At 39.8% G+C, this 27713-nt stretch overlaps 1 protein-coding gene across 1 annotated transcript in view; it reads left to right on the forward strand.

The window, feature by feature from the left end:
* Positions 1 to 27713, forward strand: part of PCDH15 (protocadherin related 15) — a 913479-nt gene that overhangs the window by 365193 nt on the left and 520573 nt on the right. Inside the window, exons 5-6 of the mRNA XM_029061331.2 lie at positions 12787 to 12947; positions 19324 to 19479. Coding sequence (XP_028917164.1) covers positions 12787 to 12947; positions 19324 to 19479 — 317 coding nt within the window. The remainder of the gene's footprint in view (positions 1 to 12786; positions 12948 to 19323; positions 19480 to 27713) is intronic.

Below are 27713 nucleotides of genomic sequence, written 5' to 3' on the forward strand. Positions count from 1 at the left end.
AGGACAGCCTCTTCAAGACTACAGTTTCATTTTCTAATATTATATTTTCCCAGTAATTAATAATAAAAAATGAATAGAGGCAAGTAGCAGTACTTTATGTGAGGGAAGTTGCTAGCTAAATATTAGAAGTACATAGTTTTCATTTGTGAAGTTTTATAAGTAATACACACTATAATGGCACATCTTGAGTCTGTGCTTATATGGACAGTGCTGGAGAAGGGCTGCATTGAGTAACTGAAAGCAATTCTTTCAACGTCTTTCTAGCCAAGGTAAATTACCAAATTATGGTGGAAAGCTTAAGTGTGATCAACCTCATCTTGTATTTTCTAGAAAGATATCCTTCTGTCCTTTGGAGCTCTTCAATTCCGGCTTCCACTTTTTATTAAAGAGGAGGAAGGGAGACAAAAAGGATGTACCCTAGGATTCCCAAAAACCACTTGAAAGGTTATTATATTCATTGAATTTATAAAGAAGGTAGGAATAGAAGAAAGATACTTTGATGTGCCTATCCAATTCACAAAAAGCTTCTCATGGTAGTTTTGTATCTTATTCTAGATCTGTGAATGCAAATAATCTCTTGAAACAATCTGTCTCTGAAGGAATCGAGTCTTGAATTTTCTCCTTCAGAACTTACAAAATCCTAGATTTAAAGACACAAGGTTAAATCCTCAAAGACCATAGCTTTTAAAATATATAAAATTCACAAAGCATTTAATTTTCTTTGCTTAGTTTTACTTCAAATAATATCTCCTAAGAACTGGGAAATTAAAAGAAAAGTGACTGTGGTTTTTCTACCATTCAAATAGTGGCAAGAGCATGGGTTTGGGAGCCAGAGGTCTTGGGTTCTAATTCCTATTCCGCCACTTATCAGTTGTGTGACTTTGGGCAAGTCACTTAACTTCTGTGTGCCTCAGTTACTCCATCTGTAAAATGGGGATTAAGACTGTGAGCCCCATGTGGGACAACTTGATTACCTTGTACCTACCCCAGTGCTTAGAACAGTGCTTGGCACATAGTAAGTGCTTAACAAATACCATTATTATTTTTATTATCATTATTATTACTATCCTAGCAGCTTATATTTACATCTGTTCATATTTTTGAGGGCTTCTGAATCACAGTATTTCTTATTCCTCTTTTAAATATTTTAAGTATTTGTCCTTCTATGTATTGATTTCCTGAAATACCTTGTCACAAAATAAATTGCTTTCTTTTTGACACAGAGAACTAAAACTCCTGAAAATGTGTTTGATTGGCTTAGCTGTAGGAGTAGTTACACTTTGACAATAATGTAACCAGACCATTTCCCACAGTATGGTGCATTTGGCTAAATAGAGTCATGAAAATACCAGTCATTTTGTCACTATTGTCAAAAAAATAGACCAGCATAAGATTTGGGTCTAAATCTTGGACAATTACAAATATGCCCACGAGTGACTCAAAACGGAATCTCAAATTTTAACTCTACATTAAAATGATGGACTCTTGGCTAGAAAATAAGCAGATATTCAGTGGATATAACTGTTTTTATTGAAAGATAGATGCAGTATAAAACTTATGTCCCTTGTATGGTGATTTTGTTTTTTGGGGTATTTGTTAAGTTCTTACCTTATGCCAAGTACTGTACTAGCACTGGAATAGATACAATATAATCACAGCCCACGTGGGGCTCACACTCTAAGTAGGAGTGATAAAAGTATTAAATCTCCATTTTGCAGATGAGGAAACTGAGGCACAGAGAAGTTAACTGATTTGCCCAAGGTGGATCCAGGATTAGAAGCCAGGACCCTGACCTTCTTTCATTTCTATTTGAACTAATTTTTAATGACTAGGCAGCTACTCTACAAGAACCTGAAGTTCTCCAATTCCTACTACAAAAATTGAGATTATTTTGAATATTTTATTGTCAGTCTATAGATTCCAGTGGATTAGAGAAGCAGTATGGTGTAGTGGAAAAGCACAGGCCTGGGATTGAGAGGACCTTGGTTCTAGTCCTAGGTCTGCCAATTGCTTGCTGTGTGACTTTGGGCAAGTCACTTAACTTCTTTCTGCCTCAGTTTCCTCAACTGTAAAATGGGTATTCAATACTTGTTCTCCCTCCTACTGAAGACTGTAAGCCCCAGTGCCGAACAGGAACTGGATCCCCACCTAATCAACATGTATCTACCCCAGTGCTTAAAAAAGTGTTTGACACATAGTAAGCACTTATCAAATACACAAAACAAACAATAATGATTAAGGTGCAGGGGCTCAGGGTAGAGAAGCAGCGTGGCTCAGTGGAAAGAGCACGGACTTTGGAGTCAGGGCTCATAAGTTCGAATCCCAGCTCTGCCACTTGTCGGCTGTGTGACTGTGGGCAAGTCACTTAACTTCTCTGTGCCTCAGTTCCCTCATCTGTAAAATGGGGATTAAGACTGTGAGCCCCACGTGGGACAACCTGATTCCCCTATGTCTACCCCAGCGCTTAGAACAGTGCTCGGCACATAGTAAGCGCTTAACAAATACCAACATTATTAAATAACATTCAACCATACAGAATTGACTCTTCAGAGCTGTTGTACCTGTGGACCTCAACACTTATTCTATCACAGTTCTTTCAAGCTCTCTTCTTCCCTATTTACTCCCCTTCTGCTGATAGCCAGTAGAAGTTGCCATTCCAACCCAATCACAATAATGGAAGATGCTATTCCAGAATAGTATGGCTTTTGTACAGCTATTGCACAAGAAACACCATGGCCTAGTGGAGAGACCATGAGCCTGGGAGTCAAAAGAACCTGGCTTTTAATCCCAACTCTACCACTTATCTGCTGGGTGACCTTGGGGAGGTCACTTCACTTCTCTGTGCCGCAGTTACCTCATCTGCAAAATGGGATTTAAGACTGTCAGCCCCATGTGGGACAGAGACTTTGTCCAAACTGATAACCTTGCATCTACCCCAGCACTTAGTACAGAGCCAGGCATATAGTAAGAAAATAAATACTATTTTTAAAAAAGCTGTATGTTTGGTCTAGACTTTGGAAGGCACTGGGTTGAAGGGATATATAACCCATTTTGCTGTGATATTTGTATCCCATATTCTTCTATCTTTTAACTCCATTTTAAAAGAAACTTCTGGTAAGTGCAATTATTATTCCCAAACTGGAAGTGCTAAATTAATAACCTCACTAGTGCTAATTTTTTTTGAAGATGTGATTGGTGATTGCAGCAAAACATCCAGAGAGTAAATATCCCATATTAAACCCATGAGTATGAGAGCAAGTACTCTACATTTGGCTTATTTCTGCATACTAGTTAGTATTCTGCCAAGTAGAAGAGCTTCCTGTTAAGCTTTAACCTCTTCAGGACTGGGCTCTAAAACCAGCAATACTCATTTTCCTCCAACAAAATCCTGCATTAGGGGTTGGTGATGATCTTATGAGAAGCAGAGTGGCATAGTGGATAAAGTAGGGGCCTGAGATTCAGAAGGTCATGGTTCTAATCCCAGCTCTGCCACTTATCTGTTGTGTGACCTTGGGCAAATCACTCAACTTCTCTGTGCCTCAGTGACCTCACCTGTAAAGTGGAAATCTGTGAGCCCCAGAAGGGAGAGGGGCTATGTCCAACCCGATTTGCTTATATCCACCCCCAGTGCTTACTACAATGCCTGGCAATGCTTAATACCATAATTATTATTAAGTGTTTACTAAGTGCTCAAATACAATTAAATGAATGAAATACCTTTATTATACTGTCCACTTCCATTCTAAGCCCCTTCAAGTGTCATTGAGCATTTTTATTCCTCTCTACTCCAAGTGTTTTTTGTAGTTAGTTCCCTTCTTATTCCAGACCCTGCTCTTGATCACTCAGTCAGTGGCATTTATTGAGCACTTTGTGTTCAGAAAACTGTACTAAGCATTTTGGAGAGTACAGTACAATAGAGTTGGTAGATGCAATCCCTGAATACTCTGAGTTCATGACTCTACTGGTAGTCACAGAAAAAAGGAATGGGGTACATTGATAGGTGATAGAAATTAGAGAAAAGAAAAGGATCCAAATGCCCCCTATCCCACTTCTACTTCACATTCCAGGACATGGATGTAGGAAATAGGGTGGGAAGTCCCTAATTCCCAGGCCCCAGTCCAATTCCCCAGAGTGGGAAGGTAGAGAAGTGGGATTTGGGTGCAGCTGGAGGCAGTTTTCCCTACAGTGAGGTTAACAAAAGCACTCTTTGAGCAACTTGAGGACCTAGTCGAGTTTACCGAATGGCTCCCTAGTACACTGCTAAATATGAATACCAGTGGACACAGCTGCTCCCTCTTCTGCATCTGACTCTCCAATACCTGGCAAATTGCTCCACTGCCCACACCCTTCTCACAGGATACCAAGTGGTTTGTCAAAGAAGTCTGCCACTGTAGCCCAGATCCTCTTTATACTTGGACCCCTTTCCTGTCACCCCTGATTGGGAACAGGTGTCAGAAATGCCATTATGACATGGTTTCATTCCATGCACCCAGGCATATAAGAGGCCTGAAAACATAGTCAGTGTGCTGTCACTGCATGGTGCTATGCCAAAATCTGAGGATGGAAATGAATTTAGGACCAGAGACAAATAGTTGTGGCTTCTTTATTGGTCTTAGGACAATAACATTTCTGAGTGAAGTAATTTATTTTTCTCTTTCATGTGGGAGAAAAATCTGGAAAAGAAGACTTCCTCTTTCTAAAGTTAACTTTGGGGAGTAAAGGTGGTTGAAGAGCTGCAGGGGGCCATTAATTGATGTCTATAGCTTGCCCTGGAAAGGCCAATTGCCATACAATATTTTACCTTAAATCAAACATCAGTGGTTAAACCTGCAAACATCTATTATAACTCTCACGAGCCCCCGGTCCATACCAACAGGACCTTCCTGGACCAGGGGAACCTCGGTGACACATAGTAGAAGTCAAACCACATCTCTGACCACCAAGGTTACTGTGAAAAGTTTTTTACTTAGTTACCAACGTTCAAGGGACTGACACATACACACCCTTACTCACTCCATTCCACCAAGAGTCCAATACCAGTCTGTAGTCAAAGGAGCCCCTTCTGCCAACGTTTCTTCTTTCTGCATGTCCACATGCCTTTGTGCTGCTTCAGTGTGCCTCAGTGTGCCCTCTTGTGATTCAAAGCCAGCATAACTGTGGCTCTACATGCAGTCATTGATTGATCCAGGCCCATTACTGGGTAGAACAGGGAGAGAAAGCCATGACTCCCTCCATGCTCCACCCCCACAAGCCAGGAGTCACCTGCCCTCAAGTAAAGCCCATGAGTGCCTTTGTCAGTTTATTCCTTCTTTTTCATGAATCACAAGTAGTCACTGAATAGGACAACTTGTTGTGGCCTCATACATTCCACCCCTTGATCCCATCGATCAACAACATTCACTCATTTATACTCATCCAGGGGTACAATGGGTGGGGGAGTGGGAGATTTTCATTAAGGTACACATATAAATGGTGATCAATATCATCAGCAATAATTCAGTAGGAATTGCTCCAGACCAGTAATACAATAACCCAGAAACTATATAAACCATTTCACATATGAATGGTGATCAATAACACCCTCAGTCCCTTCAATAGGAACTTTGCTACACCAGTAAACCCAATAACTACACAACACAATCTTCAAACAAGAGGGAAAAGTGTTGTCATGTGGCAAAAAATATCACTAATTCCTTCAATAGAGATGTTTATACACTAGTAGTATAATAACACTGAGATGTAGGGATCTTTTTCCCCGGCCCTCCCATTTGGCTGATCCATAGCAAAACCAATAGGAGAACAAAAGGAGGGATCTGAGGAGAGTCCTAGCATCCCCACTAAAGTACAGCATATAGGATTCTATTAGATTCACAAATTATTTCTATTACCCACAGGTGTCAATGAACCTAAACTCATCAATTTTAACACTTTCCACCCACACACGGCTCATTTCCACCCTGACACTGGTACCTAAATCCTCTCGGGAACAGGTCTTCTGGTGGGAATGTGTCTTTTCCTTTCATGACTTTGACTCATGACAGGTGCTCTGAGAAACAGCTGAGCAGTGGGCCCTGTCTTCAACCAACATCATTAAGACCATATTTTTGTACAATTAACTACTTTTTGTATTGACATATAGGCATACTCCTTTTTTCAATCACACATTGTTAACTCAATAGTGAATCTCTCGAACAAGGGTTCTTTGCTTGAACTCTCCTTTACCTGGCCAGCAGTAATGGTGACAGTTCCTAACCCACTTACAGACCTCTCTTAGTTTAGTACTTCAAGTCCCTACCTCTGCAGGCATTCCTGCCTGGGTGAGATACAATAGTTGCATTGTCTCCCAGTTACCTCTTTTAATAATAATAATAATGATAATGTTGGTATTTGTTAAGCGCTTACTATGTGCAGAGCACTGTTCTAAGCGCTGGGGTAGACACAGGGGAATCAGGTTGTCCCACGTGGGGCTCACAGTCTTAATCCCCATTTTACAGATGAGGGAACTGAGGCACAGAGAAGTTAAGTGACTTGCCCACAGTCACACAGCTGACAAGTGGCAGAGCTGGGATTCGAACTCATGAGCCCTGACTCCAAAGCCCGTCCTCTTTCCACTGCGCCTCTTTTGCATTTTCACACCTTAACTAATGGTTCCAATCAGGAGATCCACAATTCACAATAAGGGGAGTTTTCATTTGCTTGAGGGAGGGGCCTTCCCCCAAATCCCACCCCTTCCACACTTTCCACCTCCCTCTCCCCCGTAAAGTGATAACTCCTGAACTGTGGAGTTAACCTGAACTCAGCTTCCTCTTTAGGAATATCACCATGCACAATACAGTTTCTGAAGCCATTCCAACACCCTGCACAATACATCCAACCACACTTGTTCTATATACACTTACCTAGACAAGCAAGTGCAGCCAATCTCAATACATTAACTCAGTTCCTTCGAGACAAATCAAAGGGAGATGGCTTCAGGTCATCAGCAGGAGGCCTTTCTTCATCAGGGGTGGTAACAGGTTTCAGTGCAAGAGGTCTGGTTCTTACTGGATGAGTGGATGCCTGCAACACAAACTTTTTAGTCATTAATACAAATATAAGCCTATACATTTCATGTCTGGAAAATCAGGAAAACAATTTTCGGGCTTTGATTCATGACCAATGGTCTCATCTTGAGCACTCTCAGCTGTCTGTGAGCCCTCCCTGTGGCCTCCTTAATCCATTCTTTTTGTCTTCCAGGCTTGTAGGCTAGGACAGGGTGGAGCAGAAGGAGAGGGTGCCCTAGCTCCTGTCTGCTTGTTACCTGTTTTTTTTTTTCCTTTTCTGCCTCCTTTCCCCTGTGTTAGAATCTGGAGGATTCCTTCAAACTGAGGTGGAGAGCCCATCAATCTCTATCCTCCATATTCCCAATTCCAGGATCTCATGCCATACCGTGTTGCAGTGTGGCTCACAGCCTGCCAGAAAGTGCCCGGCACTGTCTGCTTCCCTTAATAATAATAACGTTAGTATTTTTTAAGCACTTACTATGTGCCGAGCACTGTTCTAAGCGCTGGGGTAGACACGGAAATCAGGTTGTCCCACATGGGGCTCACAGTCTTAATCCCCATTTTACAGATGAGGTAACTGAGGCACCGAGAAGTGAAGTGACTTGCCCAAAGTCATACAGCTGACAAGTGGCCGAGCCGGAATTTGAACCCATGACCTCTGACTCCAAAGCCCGAGCTCTTTCCACTGAGCCATGCTGCTTTTCAGCGTGGCTGAGAAGCATGCTTCTCTCTCCTTCTCTATAGCTACTGTTTGGACCTGAGTGGGAGAAGTCCTTCCCCCTGCTACGAGCCAGAGCATTTCAGGTAGATAGTCTAATGCAGTGGCAACTGCAGATTCCTTCCCGAGTCCTGTTAGGCTGTTTGTCCAGGTACTTAGTGAGGAGCCAGGAGCGAGTTGAACTACTGTCCTCAGAATTACCTTCTTAAGGGGTCTTCTTCAAGCTCTAGGTCAAAGTCCTCTCCGGATGCAAGTGGGTTCCAGGTAGCCCACACTAAACCCAGGACATACAATCCCTGTTGTGCCTCATCTGTGTCCTTTCATGGTCTCCATGGGTTAGGGACCTTCCCGTGGCCCTCATAGGTTCCCTTTAGTGCTACCATTATCCTGTTCCACAAGGAACCTCGGCTAGCTCGAAAGGTCCCCATGACCTTATCCCCGAATAATAATAACAATGATGATGATGATGATATTTGTTAAGTGCTTACTATGTGCAAAGCACTCTTCTAAGCGCTGGGGGGAGAGAGAAGGTGATCAAGTTGTACCATGTGGGCTAACAGTCTTAATCCTCATTTTACAAATGAGGTCCCTGAGGCACAGAGAAGTGAAGTAACTTGCCCAAAGTCACTCAGCTGACAAGTGGCAGAGTGGGATTAGAACCCATGACCTCTGACTCCCAAATCCAGGCTCCTTTCACTGAATGACACTGCTTCTTTTCCCCAGTCACCTACACCCTTGGCTTCCTCTTCAGTTAGGGTGAATAAAGCTGCACCATGGTCATAGATCCGGAGAAGCCACTCTGTTATGGGCTGTCCAGTGCCCCTGAGGAAATCGCTGACAATTCAGCTAATTCCACCCCAAGAAACAGTAGTGGAGGGCCTTCTCCCCAAGGTTTTGGTAACCACAACTGGGGCTACCCATAAAATGGGGTCAGCTTCATCTGGCTCCTCATCAGACCAGATGTACCTATTAACACAGTCAGGGTCACACCCAGTTTTAACAATGGGATTTAACTGAGCCTTGAAGATTTTCCCCAGCTACCTTAATAGCATCATTTACAGCTTCTCTGGCTTCTTTAGCAATCACCATACTATCAGAAGCAGCTGCTTTAGCCGATAGTAGGCTTCTTCTCATATAGAAGGAGAACCATATGTACAGTATTGCCAGCAGACCCAGGTTGCAGGTGGATAACTATCAACATTTAGTAACCCTAACCCAGAACTCATGAGTGAAGAAAGAGAGCAGGAGAGGAAAGAATTGATTAAGAGAGCTAGCAAGCCCCGACACCAGAAACACTAGACCATATTCTTTCATTCAAATTTATTGAGCACTTACTATGTGCAGTGTATTGTACTAATTGAAAATTCAGAGTACACAAGATCTGCAATTTGTGTGTTGTAAGCCCCCGGTTGGTACCAGCCAGGACCTTCCTGGACCAGGGGAGCCTCAGTGACACATATAGAAGTCAAACCACACATCTGATCACCAAGGTTACTGTGGAAAGATTTTTACTTAGTTCATTCATTCAATCATATTTATTGAGCAGTGACTATGTGCAAGGCACTGTACTAAGCAGTTAGAATGTACAGTTCAGCAACAGATAGAGACAATCCCTTCCCAATAACAAGCTTACCAATGTGCAAGGGAGTGACACACACACACACACACATACACTCTCACTCACTCCAGGCCTGATACCAGTCTGTGGTCAAAGGGGCCCATTTTGCCAACACTTCTTTCTGCATCTCAATGTGTCCTTTTGCCAATCAAAACAGCCACCTTTTTCTGGCTTAGGCATCTCAGCTGGGATTCTGTATGCAGTCATTGATTGGTCCTGGCCCGTTACTGGGTAGAACAGGGGGAGAAAAGCCATGCTTCCCTCCATACCCTGCAATCACCTGCCTTCAGTTTAAAACCATCAGTGCCTTCCCCACTCCTTTCCTTCTTGTTGTTCATGGGCTCACAAACTGTCACTTAATATGGCAGCTTGTTGTGCATTTACCATAACAACTTCTCTGGTTTTAATCTAGATTGATTTTAAAATGGAACAAAGATTTTACTGTTTAAAAGTTTGCTTATGGTATTTACTGTTCTCATAGAAATGCCTAATGTTCTTCTATCTTGGGTAAGGAATCACAGATTTAAACTCAGTGGGTAAATTAGGCCATATGTTGTATTTTTTTTCTTGTATACTTCAAGATTTATCAGTATTCCTAGTTAGCTACTTAAATCCAGGCATTAAATCTTACAAAGGTTGGTTGTATGAACTGCATGCTGGTGAGTACATTCTAGAGCCTTGTGGATTTTTCTGCGATTAGGCCATACATGCTATCAGAATATTATTTGTACTTTCAGATATATTGTCAGTAGGTAATCCTCTTGCCATTTTGGATTAAGGACAAAATAAAACTGTGAGAATAAGAAAAAAAATATTTAGAAAGAGAAAAAAAACAATCTTAGAGATAAAGATAAACAGTTCCCTACCAACTCTGTTATACTCTATTCTCCCAAGCATTTGGTACAGTGTTCTGCACACATTAAGCACCCAGCACTTAGAGCAGTGCTTGGCACACTGTAAGTGCTTAACAAATGTTATCATTTATATATATATATGTCTATGCTTGATTGAAATACCCTATCTGTGGAGATATTCAGTATAACCTATTTGAAATGTTTAGAACTGGGCATCAAAGAAACCTAGTTTCTAATCTCTGCTACACCACTTGCCTGCTGTGTGACCTTAGGCAAGTAGTTTACCTACTCTACCTTAGTTTTCTCACCTATACAATGGGGGTAAAATATCTGTTCTGTCTCCTCTTTGATGAGAAGCCCTGTGTGGGTCAGTTATTTGTCCAATCTGTTTATTTTGAATTTACTCCAGCACTAAACACTGTGATTGTCTCCTGGTGAACACTAAATCAACAATATCACAATGATTATTTGAGCATAGGGATTATTTCAGTGTTCCACACTTGTCACTGCTTCTATTCCTCTTCCTCATTCCTGTCTCTAATCTTATTCCTCCCCGTCTCATTTACTGTTGGTGATCTTACCACAGAACCTTTTGTCTCTGCTTCTACTTCCTTTCTTGCCAGACTCTCTCCCAAGAGTGCACTTCTGCTACTCTATCATCCCAACTGCTATTTTATATTTCACTTGTATTAACACAAACTAATGTGAGTACAAATGCTAGTCTTTTATAGTACACATAAATAATTATTTGGCATAGCCTACATCTGTTGAAGTTTAAATAGGTATTTTAAAGTGAGTTATAGTTTCATTTAATTTTTGTTATAACTGAATAAGATTGCCTTTTAAGAAGTTCATTCAGGAATATTAGCTCTGAGATGCTGTGGGATATACATATATTCTTCTGTAATCCATTTTAATGTCTTTCTCCCCCTATAGGCTATAAACTACTTGTGGGCAGGTATCACATCTACCAATTTTTTTTTCTTTTTTTTTCAGTATTTGTTAAGCTCTTACTATGTGCCAGACACTGTACTAAGCACTGGAGTAGGTACTAGCTAATCAGGTTGGACACAGTCCAGGTCCCACATGTGGCTCTCAGTCTGAATCCCATTTTACAGAAAAGATAGTTGAGGCATAGAGAAGTTCAGTGACTTGCCCAAGGTCACACAGCAGACAAGTGTCAGAGCTGGGATTAGAACCCAGGTCCTCTAACTCCCAGGCCCATGGTCTTTCCACTAGGCACAATGTTTCCAAGCAATTCCTAAGTACTCAGTACAGTGTTCTACACACAGTAAACAATGAATAGCATGAGTTTATTAATATATAATAAAATATATTAAGAAAATATATTTGCATCAAAAACAAAAAAAATATATTATATACACTTAGTTTGTGCCCCTTTTCAAATTGTTGATTGATGTTTGAGTTTAGCATGGGGAGTGCAGTTGTTCTTTTCCTGGGAAGCCACACATAAAGCACCACATGGAACTGGGGCCTGGAGAAAACTATTTTAGCACTGCTCAAGAGCCAGAGTTCTTCCTTCTTAGACTGTGAGCCCCATGTAGGACAGGAACTGTGTCTGACCTAATTAACTTGTTCCTACCCCAGCATTTAGAACAGTGTTTGACAATAATAAGCAGTTAACAAATACCACAAAATAAACAGACCTGTCTGAACTCTCTACTACAGGTGTTTAGTATTTCAACTGATGTGCCACATGGTCTCGTAATAATAATAATTATCATTATGGTATTAAGTGCTTATTATGTGCCAGGTACTGTACTAAACACTGGGGTGGATACAAACAAATCGGTTTCACACAGTCCCTGTCCCATGTGGGGCTCATAGTTTCAATCCTCATTCTACAGGTGAGGAAACTGAGGCACAGAGGAAGTGAAGTGACTTGCCCAAGGTCACATAGCAAGCAAGTGGCAGAGTCAGAATTAGAACCTATGACCTTCTGACTTCCTGGCCCATGCTGTATCCATTGCACCATGCTGCTTCTTACAATGGCCATGACCATTCGGGGACTGACATTTAGTTTTCTATGAAACAGCTATTAAAAAAAAAAAGGGAAACAGTTTGAGCTAGGTGGAATGTATTATCACTGTAATTTTTATTTTAATTTATCTCTCATTCACAATTTGTTTATCTTTTTATATATGCATGACCACATTCCAGGAATTTAAATATTATCATATAGTGGTAGTCCTTAATAGCAGCCACAATGATATTAGGTGATCAGTAACTGTTTAAAACAACAGTAAAAAGTCATTACCCAATGAAAAGAATGTAATTGTGTTGAATATTCAAAATATTCACTGTAAATGCTGTTATATTTAAGAAATGCTTCCACACATATTTATTTTTATTTTTGTAACTAGTATATCTGTCCATGTCATTGTACATGCAACATGACCTATCTAGTTATTTATATGAAGAAAATGTACTTTTTTGTACAAAAGGAAGACATTTACAAATGTACTTTTAAAACATGATAGCCTGCTACCCTTGTATGAAGCATGTTTTTTAATCTGTATGCTTTGTTGGCAGGTACAATCCTTGTGGATAATATGTTGATCAAGGGGACAGCAGGAGGACCCAATCCTACAATTGAGCTCTCCTTAAAGGACAATGTGGATTATTGGGTGTTATTGGATCCCATCAAGCAGATGCTTTTCCTGAATAGCACCGGCCGGATTCTGGACAGAGATGTTAGTTTGTGGTGATGTTTTGGGCTTTTATTTATTTATTTTTAAAAATTTACTTACACAGTAAGTCTGAACCAGTAAAAATAAGAAACTTTTGCTAAGCATAAGGTCCAAAAACCAAATAAGCAAGTTTAAGGGTCTCAAAGGAAGTAAACGATAGCAACATTTCAATGAATGCAATTAATTTGGTAATGTACTTATCTACAAGTTGAGAAAAGTATGTCTCCAAAAAGTAAATGTGAAGTATAGGTTCAGTGCACCTTACTCTGGTAGTGCTCAAATTGGTGTGGGTAGATACTAAATGAATCTCACTTTCAGAATAAAAGCCAGGTAGAACCCAGTAATCCAAGTATGCTGATATTTCTCTCTCACTCCCCTTAATCCCTCCTCCTGTCATTCCTTTGAGCAACTTCTTTCTGTTGCATAAGGATAAAGTTGGGGCCTTATTGACAGAGAATGAGCTCATCATTTCAGTTCTTGTCTTCCTGCTTTGTAGTAGTCTTGATGCTGTTAGTTTTTTCTATTTCATTTTATTTTTGTTAAAACTAAAAATGGGGGGAAAATGAAGTTCATTTTCTACATTTATATTGTATATCATCCAACTCTAGAGAAACCTCCCAGATGGTTTACTTTGATTATTAAAATCTCTTTTGAACTGTGCCCCACACAGATTCTTCTGAGTGATTTACATCTACTTTGGAAAACCCCATAATCTCAACTAAGTGTAGTTCTCTTTGCATAGTATTAATTTAGGTTTTAGTGATTTATGACCCTTAGGTGCTACAAGAACCTGGAGAAGCAGCGTGGCTCAGTGGAAAGAGCATGGGCTTTGGAGTCAGGGCTCATGAGTTCGAATCCCAGCTCTGCCACTTGTCGGCTGTGTGACTGTGGGCAAGTCACTTAACTTCTCTGTGCCTCAGTTCTCTCATCTGTAAAATGGGGATTAAGACTGTGAGCCCCACGAGGGACAACCTGATTCCCCTATGTCTACCCCAGCGCTTAGAACAGTGCTCGGCACATAGTAAGCGCTTAACAAATACCAACATTATTACAAAAGAACTTGTAGAATCATCATTATCAATGGTATTTATTGAGCACTTACTATGTGAAGAGCCCTGTACTAAGTGCTGGGCACTGTCACTAAAATTGTCAAGACTTTATTCCTATTTTAATTTTATCCTTAGTGAACTGAATGTGAACGTTATCAGACACAATTTTTTTTTCAGACATATAGGTTAGTAAACATGTCTTTAGAAATGAAGTGAAAAGAATATCTGAAGTACAAGTACTCGTTGGAAAATGTATTATTATCATCATCTGTGCTTCACTGTTATGGTTAAAATAAGTTAATAGTGATAGTGAATATGCTTGTTAGTGTTTCAAGTTGCAAGCCTTTCCAGGAAGAAATAAGAATAGTTGTATAGAAATTTAAGATCAGAGTAAGTATTTTTCCAGATGTTCCATTTGTTGTACAATGAGAAGGCATTTGCTATATGAAATTTTGCCTACACCTTTATCAAAATACATATCTAGATGTATTTCATTCATTTCTATTCATGTGTTCTTCCCTCCAAATTTTTTACTATTATAAAAATGCATACTTTAATTATCTTGATTTCAAAACGTGACCATTTGCCCAAGATATTGAATGAGAATCTTCTTAAACATCTTTTCTGAATTAGAAGGAGAAAATAGCAATGCTATATTGTGAAAGGGAAAGTAAGTCCAAAAGCTGATTATTTAACTTAAAAGGTTAGAATGAAAAGATTAAGATTCTTCCATCTGGAAAGATGCTGAATGAGATATGATTGAAGTCTCTAAAATCATGGAACATTTTGCAAAAGTTCCCACAGAATTGGTGTTCACCAAATCCCGTAAGAGCAGAATAAGGAAGAACCAAATGGAGCTTTAAGGTAAAATAGTCAAAATATAAGCAAAAGAAAGCACTTCTTCATGTAGAGTGTGGTAAGCATATGGAATTAGTTACATAGGAAATTGCATATGCAGACAACATCAGCATGTTCAAGAGGGATCTGAAAAATCTATGGATAAATGATCTGTAATAGGTAATTAGAGAAATCATAAGTGATGTAGACAGAAAAGTTAGGGACAGATAAATCTGGATGGATCATTGGTCTGATCAGTTAATATATTTATTAAACACTTTCTGTGTGAACTGTACTCTAGTTAGCACTTGGATAGTACAATAGATGCAATTTAATAATGGTATTTGGTGTTTTCTGAGTGCCAAGCACTATACCCTGTTCTAGGGTAGGTACAAGGGCATCAAAGCAGACAAAGTCTCTATCCCACAAGGGCCTCACAGTCTAGACGAGAAGGAAAACAGACTTTGAATCTCCATTTTACAGATGAGGCGAAAAAGGCACAGCACTCAAGCAATCAATCAATTGTTTTTATTAAGTGTTTTCTGTGTGCAGAGCACTGTACACCAGAATTGGTAAAGTTCCCTGCTCACACTGAGTTTACAAGTCTAGAGGGGGAAACAGACAATATAAATAAATGGACATATGTAAGGGCTGAGGGCTGAGAGAGGGGTGAATATAGGGAGCAGGTCCAGTTGCAAGGGTGATGCAGAAGAGAGTGGGAAAGGGGAAATGAGGGCTTAGTCAGGGAAGACCGCTTGGAAGACATATGCTTTCTCTGAGGCTTTAAAGGTGGAGAGAGTGATTGCCCATCAAATATGATGATGGAGGGCATTCCAGTCCAGAGGCAGGATGTGGGAGAGAGGTTGATGGAGAGATGGACCAGATCAAAGTACAGTGAGTACATTGGCATTAGAGGAGTTTGGACTGTTTGGACTTTGTTGCAATAGGAGAGTAATGAGGTAAAGTAGGAGGGACCAAGGTGCTGAAGTGTATTAAAGTTGATGGTAAAGAGTTACTATTTGATGGGGAGGTGGATGGGTATACACTGGAGGTTCTTGAGGAGTAGAGAAACATGGACTGAACATTTTGTAAGAAAATGATCCTGGCAGCAGAGTGAAGTATGGACTGGAGTGGGAGAGACAGGAGGCAGGGAGATAAGCAAGGAGGCTGATAGAGTAATCGAGACAGAATAGAATAAGTGCTTCTGATTAATGTGGTAACAATTTGGGTGGAAAGGAAAAAGGTGATTTTAGCAATGTTGTGAAGGTTGAGCTGACAGGATTTAGTGACAGATTGAATACGTGGGTTGAATGAAAGAAATGAGTCAAGGAAAATGTCAAGGTTAGGGGTTTGTGAGACAGGAAAAATGTTGATGCTACCTACAGCAATGGGAAAATCAGAAGGATGACAGGGTTTGGATAGGAAGATAAAGAGTTCTGTTGGAGGTTTTGGTGGGAAATCCAAGTAGAAGATATCCTGAAGGCAGGATGAAATGTGACACTGCAGAGAAGGAGAGAAATCAGGGCTGGAGCTGTAGATTTAGGAATCACCCCCATAGAGATGGTAATTGAAGCCATACCTGCAAATGAGTTCTCCAAGGGAATGGGTGTAGATGGAGAATAGAAGGGGACCAAAATTGAACCTTGAAGGACCCCGTGGTTACGGTGTGGGAGGCAGTGCCCACAAAAGTGATTGAGAATGTGTGCCCAGAGAGATAGGAGGAGAACCAGGAGGGGACATTGTCAGTGAAGTAGAGGTTGGATAATATTTTCAGGAGAAGGTGGTGGTCTACAGTGTTGATGGCAGCTGACTGATTAAGGAGGATTAGGATGGAGTAGAGGCCATTGGATTTGGCAAGAAGGAGATAATAATAATAATAATGATGGTATTTGTTAAGCGTGTACTATGTGACAAGCACTATTCTAAGCACTGAGGTAGATAAAAAGTAATCAGGTTGTCCCATGTGTAGCTCACAACCTTAATCCCCATTTTTCAGATGAGGTAACTGAGGCACAGAGAAGTTAAGTCACACAGCTGATGTGTCTGGATGTGGGATTCGAACCCATGGCCTCCGACTCCCAAGCCCGTGCTCTTTCCACTAAGCCACGCTGCTTAGAGGGCAGTTTCTGGGAAGTGAAGGGAGAAGAAGCTAGTTTGGAGGGGATCCAGGAGAGAATTAGAGGAGAAGAACTGGAGACTGCAAGTATAGACAACTCACTCAGGGAGTTCAGAGAGAAATGTTTGGAGAGAGATTAGATAAAAAAGAGGGGTCTGGGGGCTCAAGGGAATGATTTTTAGGATAGTGGAGACATAAGCATGTTTGAAAGCAGTGGGGAAAAACTCAATGGAGAGTTATCATTTGAAGATGGTGATCAGGGAAAGAAGAGAGAGAGCAAGTGTTCTGATAAATTGTAGAGGGATGGGGTCATATGTACAGGTGGAGATGGTAGAATTTTGAGAGAAGTCAGGACATCTCTTGAGACTTGCTGGCAGAGTTGGGAAAGTCAAAGATAGCAAAGTTGAATGACTTTTCCATGGTATCACAGTGGACAAATAGCATTGTACTTAGAGCCCAAGTCTTTCAGGCCTCTACTATTTCCACCAAGCCAAGCTAACTTAGATAATATAAGGAGACATGATACTTGCCCTCAACTTTACAAACACTTTTTTTAGGTATATTGAAGAAGCTGTAAAAGCTATGTATGCTTGACCAGTGTTGAGCTAGAATTCAAAGCCTAATTCCTTTCTTAATGGTAATTTTAACTAGGTTGTATCATAGAGCAGACTACAGGCACATATTTCAAAGACACCTCTCACAGAAGGGGGTGACTGATTAGATAAATCTCGAGTTGCTTCAAAGATATAGCTATTTAACATTTACAATGCATGTTTGGGTGTCTAAAACTCTGGCAGGAACTCTAAATAATTAAAAATATATAACACAAGTAACATTCTTCATTAAGATTCTCTTGGGTGGAATGAGAGAGATGAGTCTACGGATAATGCCAAGCTTTGCTGGAAATACTATCCTCAGCAACTCAGTATCCTAGTGCAGGAGTTGCTGCTCAGGGAGAATCTTACTGATCCAGTTCGCAAAATAATTGCAGTTCTCCTACCCTGTGAGCCCCCGAGGGACAAATTCCATGTCCATTTCCCATCTGTGTATTCTCTCCCAGTGTTTAGTACACTTAGTACACTTTAGTACTGTCTGCTCACAGTAAGCATCAAATAAATGCTATTACTACTACTCAGGAAGGGGAATTGAGACTCTCCAGAAGAGTTTACACCAAAGTTTCAAACTTCGCATAGGTTAAATTGATCATACTTCCCACCACCATTAGAGTTTTACACATATCCTAAGCATTGCAATCTCTGCATCCTGGTGGATCTCATCTCTACAATGGATCAATCCACCAAGATTATAATCCTAGTTACTAGGATTTTATAATTGGTAAAGTGCTGGATCACTGAGCTCTTACACTATGTTCTAAATATTTTAGAGTAATTGTTGTTTGAAAACAATTGATTTTATAAATAGGTATATCAGTTCTCTGCAGCTTTATGAGTAATAGTTTGGAATTTAACTTCTACAAAATTAGTATTTTTTATGGTTACAGAAAGAACCACTTAAAGAAAATTAAAGAAAATTAAATTGCCATGACTTACTTTTGCTCCTATTTATGACAGGCAAACTACAGTTTTTGCAGTATACTCCTAAGCATTTTGGATTCTCTCACCTCTCACTAATCTACTTAGTAGAACTGCATTGACATATTTATGATCTACCTATACAGCAGAAAAAAATCCATTCTCATGCAATGTGTATGTTATATATTAACCACAGGGAATTTTTACCTTCAGTTCTGATCCATTATGTCTGTAATTTATTGCTGGCCAAGTTTTAACTGTGCTACTTACAGCTGCAAAGAGAGCTGAGCTCTGGAATGACAACCCTTTCAGACGACCTGGTTAGTTCTAATTTATGAATTCTTGGCAGCTTTAAGTAGGAAGGCTCAATGGGCTAGTGAATTTTATTCTCTAAGTATGTGACCTTTAGTTTCCAATACCAGCATTTCAAGTTGGGATGAAAATTTCTGACAGAATGTTTTTTTTTTTTAAATCCCATGCAATATTTAGAAGATAAATACTCTTACAAAGGAATGATTCACCTTATTGTATTCTAGGAGAGTGGATCAAAGGCTAATGGAGGGTGTTTTTTAAGTTTAAATGTTTTTCCCATTTTATTGTTGTCATATACTGCAGTTTGCCACAAATCTGTCATGGCTATGGTATAAAAACTATCAAAGAAAGAAATCATAATTGTGCCCTTTGACATTGGAGCTGGTACAAAAGCTAATCTAGGCTTTAGGTTGTCATTTGCCCTCGATGTTTTTGCAAGTATTGGCATTTCACTCGGTATGATAGATAATGCTTGAATTCACTCAGTACTGCAATTCCATCTTCTTTTAAACAACCTGTTTCCTTTGTTGCAGCCTCCAATGTCCATTCAATCCATTGTGGTCCAAGTCCAGTGCATAAACAAAAAGGTTGGCACTGTTATCTACCATGAAGTGCGGATTGTGGTGAGAGACAGAAATGACAACTCACCCCGTTTCAAGCATGAGGAATATCACGCCACAGTGAATGAGGTTAGCTGTATGTGTTATCTTCCCCCCATTTCTTTGTGAGGTTAGCATTCAGATGATGTTAGACATATCAATATTTTAATTGTGTCTATAGATTGTGAAGATTATCAAAAAATAACTTTTTTTAGAAAGTAGAAATCTAGCATTCAGAAGTTTGTTTTTTTTTTAAATGATGGCATTTACATGAATTAGAGTTGACAGAAAAATGTAATGCCCTTGTGTTCTCAAGGCACTGCCTCAGTCAGCAAGTATTAAAGCCAGTTTATTGGCCATCCTTCAGAAACCTGTCACTAGTTGGCCAAAATGTAAAATGAAAATCAAATCACCAAGGTTTGTCAGACATTCATTGGATGAAATGCCATTTTTCAGAAATTATTTTTCTTCACCATCAGTTGTATTTGTGAGCATTTTAGTGAATGTGAGAAGTTGAAGTAGAAGTAGTATCTATTGAGTGCCCAGCTGGCAAAGTGTTCGCTACTACGCACTGGGCAGACCAGAGTGAGCTAATTTCATGTTCCCTCTCTACTGTTAGCTCCTTGTGGTCAGGAGAATATGCCTAAAAAATCTGTTGAATATACTCTCCCAAGAACTTAGTATAGTGCTTCCATCTGCTACTACGTTGATCCAAGCACTTGTCCTATCCCATCTTGACTACTGCATTTGGCTCCTTGCTGACCTCCACATGCCTCCTGTCTCTCCCCACTCCAGTCCATACTTCACTGCTGAAAGGATCATTTCCTAAAAAAAGTTTAGTCCCTGTCTCCCCAATCCTCACAAACCTCCAATGGTTGCCCATATACCTCCACGTCAAACAGAAACTCCTCACCATCAGTTTTAAAGCACTCAATCAGAGAGCCCCCACATACCTTAACTTCACTAATCTTCAAGCCCGCAAACCACTGTGCCTGATCCCGTCTATTTCGCCAATCACCCCTTTCTCAGGACATCTCCCTAGCCTGGAACTCCCTCCCTGTCCATATATACCAGTCCACCAGTCTCCCCACCTTCAAATAATTACTAAGGTCACATCTCCTCCAAGAGGTCTTCCTCGATTAAGCCCTCTTTTCTTTGGTTCTTTCCGCCTTATGTGTTGTTTATACATTTGGATATGTGAACTTTGTACATTTGTTATTCACCCCATCCTCTACCCCACAGCACTTATGTTCATATATTTTGGTTATACTGCCTCACCCTTTAGACCTTAAGCTCACTGTGGGCAGAGAATGGTTCTGTCAACTCTATTATACTGTATTCTCCCAAGTGCTTAATACAATTCTCTGTACATGGAAACTGTTCAATTAATACCATTGACGAAAATAATGCTCTGAACACAGTAAGTGCTCAATAAATACCATACCAAGGGCTGATTTTATACACACAATAGAGGACAATAGAAGTAAAACATGTGATTACTGCCCTCAAGGAATTTACAGTCTAGGGAATAGTTACACATAGTTGAAGGTGGAGGAAGAAATGAAGGAGGAAGAAATGAGTACATATATCAGGATGATTGCAACAAACACTCTGACCAATAATGAAATTATTTGCTCTCCCATTTACCTGCCCAATGCCTTCTAATATTTCCCAGTTAGTACACTATATTCCTCCCTAGCCCACTTGATCACCCTGCCTTGTTCTGGCCTCTTCCATCTCTGACCCCTTGCTCATACCCTTACTTCCGCATACAACCACTCATCCACCTTCAAATCTCTCAGGCCTCAACTCTACCCTTCTTTAAAGCACTTATGAAATCCAACAGGTTAATGAAGAAAGCTTTACCCAAGTAATTTTTCTCATCTGCAGATTACATCTTCCCAACTATCATCTCAATACGTTGCATTCATGACCGCCTATTGCACTGTTGTGCATATCAATTTACGTATTCTAATATTTAAGCAGTTCTATAGAGGAAGGATATATTGATGGAAAGGAGGACTGGAGGAAAATGAGGCCAAGATAAATGTGGGCCAGGAGATGTTGTTGGATGGAAATAAGAGAGGAGGGGAGAGTAGAACTGAGATTACAACTCAGGTCCCCTGAGTCAAAACCAAGGATTCTTATCACTAGGCTGGAGATGAAGGATAGGGCAGATAAGGTCATGCCAACAGAGCAAGACTACGAGTGTATTATAGTACAATTTTTGCTAAAGGTGGAGTTTGTAAGAATGCAATCCCCATATTTTAGGAGAACTAGGTCTAATCAGAATGTATGGGTATGTGTGTATATATGTGTGCACAAATAGTAGTTCTTCAATAATGCTCATTTTATGTAAATGGGGAAGCAGTATAGCTTAGTGGAAAGAGCCAGGGCTTGGGAGTCTGAGGTTGTGGGTTCTAATCCCAGCTCCACCACTAATCAGTTGTGTGACTTTGGGCAAGTCACTTAATTTCTCTGTGCCTCAGTTAACTCATCTGTAAAATGGGGATTAAGATTGTGAGGCCCACATGGGTCGACCTGATTACCTCGTATTTACCCCAGAGCTTAGAACAGTGTTTGGCACATAGTAAGTGCTTAACAAATACCTTTTTTTTGTATATATTTTTAAATGTATGTGTCTGTGCACATGCTTGTGTGGAAATGCTGAGGGTTGTAGTAATTAGACATACTCTCCATGGATTTAATATATTTGTAAATAAAAATAAAGTTAGAGATAAAAGGAGAGAATAACGTGGATGGAGAGAAGAATGTGCAAAGTCAAGGGGTGCATTGAGCCGATCAGCCTGGAAAGAAGAAAATAGGCCAGGAAAATAGCTACAGGTAAGACAATACTTGCACATTTATAGGTTTTTGAAGTTGGATTGGACCTGAGTAATTTAGAATCACTTCCTGTTGCTTAGAAAGAGATAAGATTATAATGTTCAAGAGAGATGATTCCCACTGCTAAATGGAAAATGGATTGGATTAGGAAGTAGGAAACTGAAGACATGGTGACAAGGAAGCTGTCTTGTATCTATCAGATGTTTGATTGTCCCCAATGCTTAATAAAGGGTTGGCACAGAGTAAACAATGACCAATATCACAGTTATTTATTATCATTATTATTAGTAATAATAATAATAATGTTGGTATTTGTTAAGCGCTTACTATGTGCCAAGCACTGTTCTAAGTGCTGGGGTAGACATAGGGGAATCAGGTTGTCCCACGTGGGGCTCACAGTCTTAATCCCCATTTTACAGATGAGGGAACTGAGGCACAGAGAAGTTAAGTGACTTGCCCACAGTCACACAGCCGACAAGTGGCAGAGCTGGGATTCGAACTCATGAGCCCTGACTCCAAAGCCCATGCTCTTTCCACTGAGCCATGGTAGTATCATAATCATTATCTAGATTTTACTGGGTTTTTTGGTATTTCACTGTTTTTTTTTTTCTCACCTCCCTTAAAGAACTAGTGAAAAGGAGGGGAGAGAAAACAAGGTAATCAGTTTCATGATTCATGAGCCTTACATAATAGACTGCTTTTCTCTTTTGTCCTATTGGACCATTTATTTTCAACTACATTGAATAATAAAAAAAGTTTCCTTTGGTTGTTTGGTGTGTTTCTTCAGTAACTGCAATGTCCTATCCTGGGTTAGTTAGCCTAGAAATCACTGTACAAGAATATAAGCTCATTTAGGAATTTAAATGGAAATTTTAATGAATGCTATGAATCGGTTCCAAATTTATGTGTTCTATAGATCTGAATATCCACTGTAAAGTTTTCCCCCATTAGCCTTAATAACAAGAGTTAGGTTTTAATGCTATTTTTATCCTAAAATGAATAAAGTTAGTATCTCGGGTTCTTTTTTTTTTTTTACTCTTATTTGCTTTTGTCATTCAGCTAAAACAAGTCATTACATTTGTTTACATATACAAATCTATATATTTTAATTAGATTCTTTGTGCAAGTCCCAGAGTATTCTCCCATGGATTTACTGAAATACGACAAGCTGACTAAATTTAAAGAGGAATTTGATAAATCAACCTAAATAATTGTATTGAGTCCAGTTTTTCAGTGGAATCTGACTAATCTTAGTCTAATTTAAAATGAATTGGTCTATGCTTGGAAAAAAACAAACTGTGCCAGAATCTGCCCTGTAAGAGGCAGGCAAATCACAATTACTTGTGGGTTGATTTAGATTGGGAAGAAATTGTTCACTCTCCTAGGCAATTATTTCTTAATGGGCCATCTGAGTCTACAAAGAAAATAACTTACCTTAAATAGGCAAGAAGAATATTCTGAAAGGGGAGTTTTTGTGTGTTTCATTATATGCTTTGACCCAAAAGTAATATTATCTTAAATGCATTTTTTTTTGTTGTTGAGGAGACTCACAGAATGCCACACAATCACTAAATTAGTAATATTCCTGCCATAAAGGGACAAGTCAGTGTGTGTCATTTTCCTCATTTACAAATAATTCTCTAGATGTCGCCTTTTCCTATTGTTTTAATATCACCGATTCCATTATCATCCTAGGCAGTGCCATTATTCGCTTGCAAAGCTTTAAACAACCGGGCAAATGTTTTCTATAGAAATAGACTTGTCATATTTATTACAGGAGTAATTCAAGCTGGAAATCTAACTAATTTGCAACTTAGTATTGTTCCTTTGGTGGTGGAGAATGTGTTAAATGCATTTATAGAGTTTTGATGCTTTCATTCACCCAATATGGAGTTCAGCTAATTAATGAATTATTTGGGCTTATAAACATGCTAATAGTTTTCCAACTGACCGTATTCCCGAGGTTAGATACCATGGGCCTGAGAATCAAGGGACCAGGATTCTAATGCCAGTTCCACCACTTTCCTGCTGTGTAACCCTGAGACTTTCTCAATTTATCAGTTCCTCAGTTTTCTCACATCTAAAATGGGGTTTGAATACCTGTTTACACTCGTCTTAGAGTGTAAGTCCCAAATAAGTCTAAAGACTGATTGTCTTGTAGATACAATGCTTAATAAAGTGTTTGGCACATTGTAAGCACTTACCAAATATCACAGTTATTATTATTATCATAATTATTAGTTGTAGTAGTAGTATCATTATTAGTAGTAGTTCTGAGCAGAGGATGTGGGTGGTTGGCCAGGTTTGAAAAAGTTTTCCTAGGAATGCTCTTTCATGAATTGTCATTCTGAAAGGTACAGATTTCTGAGATCTTAACAAGTGGCTCTGCATAGGTTCAGGTTGTTCACTGGGGACAAGGATGCCTCTAGGATTCCTGGACTAAAGCATAACATAACATAACTTTTCCCCTTGCCAATGTCCTCCCCTTTTCCTATAAATCACACCCCATTCATATCTGAAAGACCATCACTTTCCCCCCTTCAAAACCCTATAAAAATCCTATCTATTCCAATATGGCTTCCCTGATTAACCTCTCCTTTCCCCACCCTACTGCCCTCCCTTCAAGCTTCAGTGTGCCCTTTCCTCTCCCCACCCCCATCCCCACAACATTTATGTAGACATCAGTGATTTATTGTAATGTTTGTCTCTCCCTCTAGTCTGTAAGATCCTTAATAATAATAGCATCATTTGTTAAGCACTTAGGGCTATTCAGTGCACTGAGGTAGATACAAGACAAAAAGGTCAAACACAGTTCCCATCCTACATTGGGCTCACAATTTAAGAAGGATGGAGAGCAGGTATTGAATCCCATTTTTCAGTTAAGGAAACTGAGGCACAAAGAAGTCAAGTGACTTGCCCATGTTCACACATTTGACAAATGTCAGATCTAGGATTAGAACCTGAGTATCCTGACTCTCAGGCACATGCCCTTTCTACTAGGCCATGCTACTTTTGTCGACAGAAGTACTTTGTGCCCCACCCATTCTCTTGAAGGTCTACTCAGTTTAATTCCAAAATACCTTAGGCATGTACAGTGCATATGCTATCCAGAAGACTGTGCCAATTATTAGTCTTGTGAAGCCTGAATTTTGAACAGAACAAGTAATAAATCTCTCTATCTCATTCCTTATGAGGAGCTACTTCATGGCCTGGACTACTTTAAAATCAGACAATTTAGAATGAAGACAGTCAAACTTTACAGTACTTTAATAATTTTCCAGATGTGAATTTGTGTCAAATAAATAGCTGTCTGACTTTGAACCTTGGTTTATTCTAAATTTATACATCTTACAATACTGCTACAAAAATCTGAATTTTGTTCTGCTTTAAAGGACATGGCATGGACTTGAAAATCCTTCATAAGACCATTATAGATTTAGAGCCTGCCTTGTGAGAACCTCTGCCCATTTTAAAAATTAATAGCATGGAAGATGAAATATTATTTATATCTGTGGCTGAGCATACTGATGAGCACCTGTTAATCTATTTCTCAATGTGTGCACGTGAAGCTAGATTCTTGCTGAGCTGAACATATTGACCATTTGAGTGTAGTTGACCATTTTTTCCATATAGGACTTAGTTGTAGTCTCCCAAAAGCTCAGTATAGTAAAGTGCGCATAGTGTGCACTTGATAAATAACATTGGTTGATTGGTTGTGAAGTACTTCTTGGTGCGGCTATCTTTGTGAGACCTCCACTTAAGAAGTCAGATCATCTCTCTCCCAGTATCTGTCCTCCTGCAGGATATTCTGTGCAGTAGTGACCACTGTTTATTTGATGTTACGTTATTTTGAAAGTGGGTTTTATGAACTTTAATTTTTTTTTGTTATTGTTTATGGTTTTCCTACATATGTGCTCCTTTTCAGGTTCATCCCTGATAAATTGTGGGAAATCCCATTATAATTCATTCTTCTGTCATATCCTTCTCAATGAATCTGTTTTGCAATGAGTCATCTCAATTCCAGTGAACTGACTGTGTCTTTGACTTCATTAATAATAATCTTTTCCTACCATTTGATATGGAGTAGACCCTGTATATGATACTGGTGAAGTACTAATGAAGCTAAATGTGTTTCCAGGGTTAGAAAGTGGAGATTACAGTAGAGCTGGTAGACACAATCCCTGCCCAAATCAATCAGTCAATGGTATTTATGGAGTACTTAATTTGTGCAGAGCTCTATACCAAGTGCTTGGTAGAGTACAGAACAACAGTGTCATTAGAAATGTTCCCTGCCCACAAACAGTTTACAGTCAAGAGGGGAAGACATACGTTAAAAATAAACTGTGGATATGTGTTGTGGGGCTGAGGGAAGGGTGAATATGAAGCACCTAATGGATATAGAACCAAATACCAAGCTGACATAGAAGGGAGAGCAAGTAGGCAAAATGAGGGCATAGTCAGGAAGAGATATGATTTTAATAAGGCTTTGACATGGAGAGGATGGACAGATGTGAAGGAGGAAAGTTACAGGCTAGGGTGTTGGACATGGGCAAGGGGTTGGTGTCAAGATAGAAAAGATTGAGGAACAGAAGTAGGTAAGAGTTAGATGAGCAAAATGGGCAGTCCAGGTAGTGGGAAATCAGAAAGGTAAAGCAGGAGGGGCCAGGCTGACTGAGTGCTTTTAAAACAATGGTAAGGTGCTTCTGATTGATATTCATTGATTCAATAGTATTTTTTGAGCGCTTACTATGTGCAGAGCACTGTACTAAGCGCTTGGAATGTACAAATCGGTAACAGTCAGAGACAGTTCCTGTCCCTTGATGGGCTTACAGTCTAATCGGGGTAGACAGTCTAATCGGGGGATTATACTCCACTGCCCGGATCATCTTTCTACAGAAACATTTGGGACATAATAATAATAATAATGTTGGTATTTGCTAAGCGCTTACTATGTGCAGAGCACTGTTCTAAGCGCTGGGGTAGACACAGGATAATCAGGTTGTCCCACGTGAGGTTCACAGTTAATCCCCATTTTACAGATGAGGGAACTGATATGGAGATGGATAGGTTGGAAGTCCCTGAAAATCAATGTAGGGTTTTGGAAAGAATATTGAGAAAGAGATAAAAATGGTTCAGAATATTCAAGGCGGGGCCTAGTGTGTTTTAGAGAACAATGAATAGTAACTGGAATAAATAATAGAGGCAGATAATATGGGCTTGAAAGAGGCAAAGGGGTGGATGGGGGATGTTGCAAAAGTGGCATTTGGGAGCAAGAAGGAGGGCAGCTCCTCCTTTCCTGGTGAATATTGTGGTTAGGGAGAAGAGGAGGCCTCCTAAGGAAATAATGATAGAGGAAACAGAGTCATCTGAGGATAGCCAGGTTTCAGTGGTTAAGGTTTCAATGTCGGAGTCAGGAATAAATCAAGGATGAAGGATGGAGCAGAGATTCGTTAGGTTGCCCTTGACTAGACTATTGTGTT

Source organism: Ornithorhynchus anatinus, chromosome 3 (genome assembly GCF_004115215.2).
Source record: "Ornithorhynchus anatinus isolate Pmale09 chromosome 3, mOrnAna1.pri.v4, whole genome shotgun sequence".
Classification (NCBI taxonomy): Eukaryota; Metazoa; Chordata; class Mammalia; order Monotremata; family Ornithorhynchidae; genus Ornithorhynchus; species Ornithorhynchus anatinus.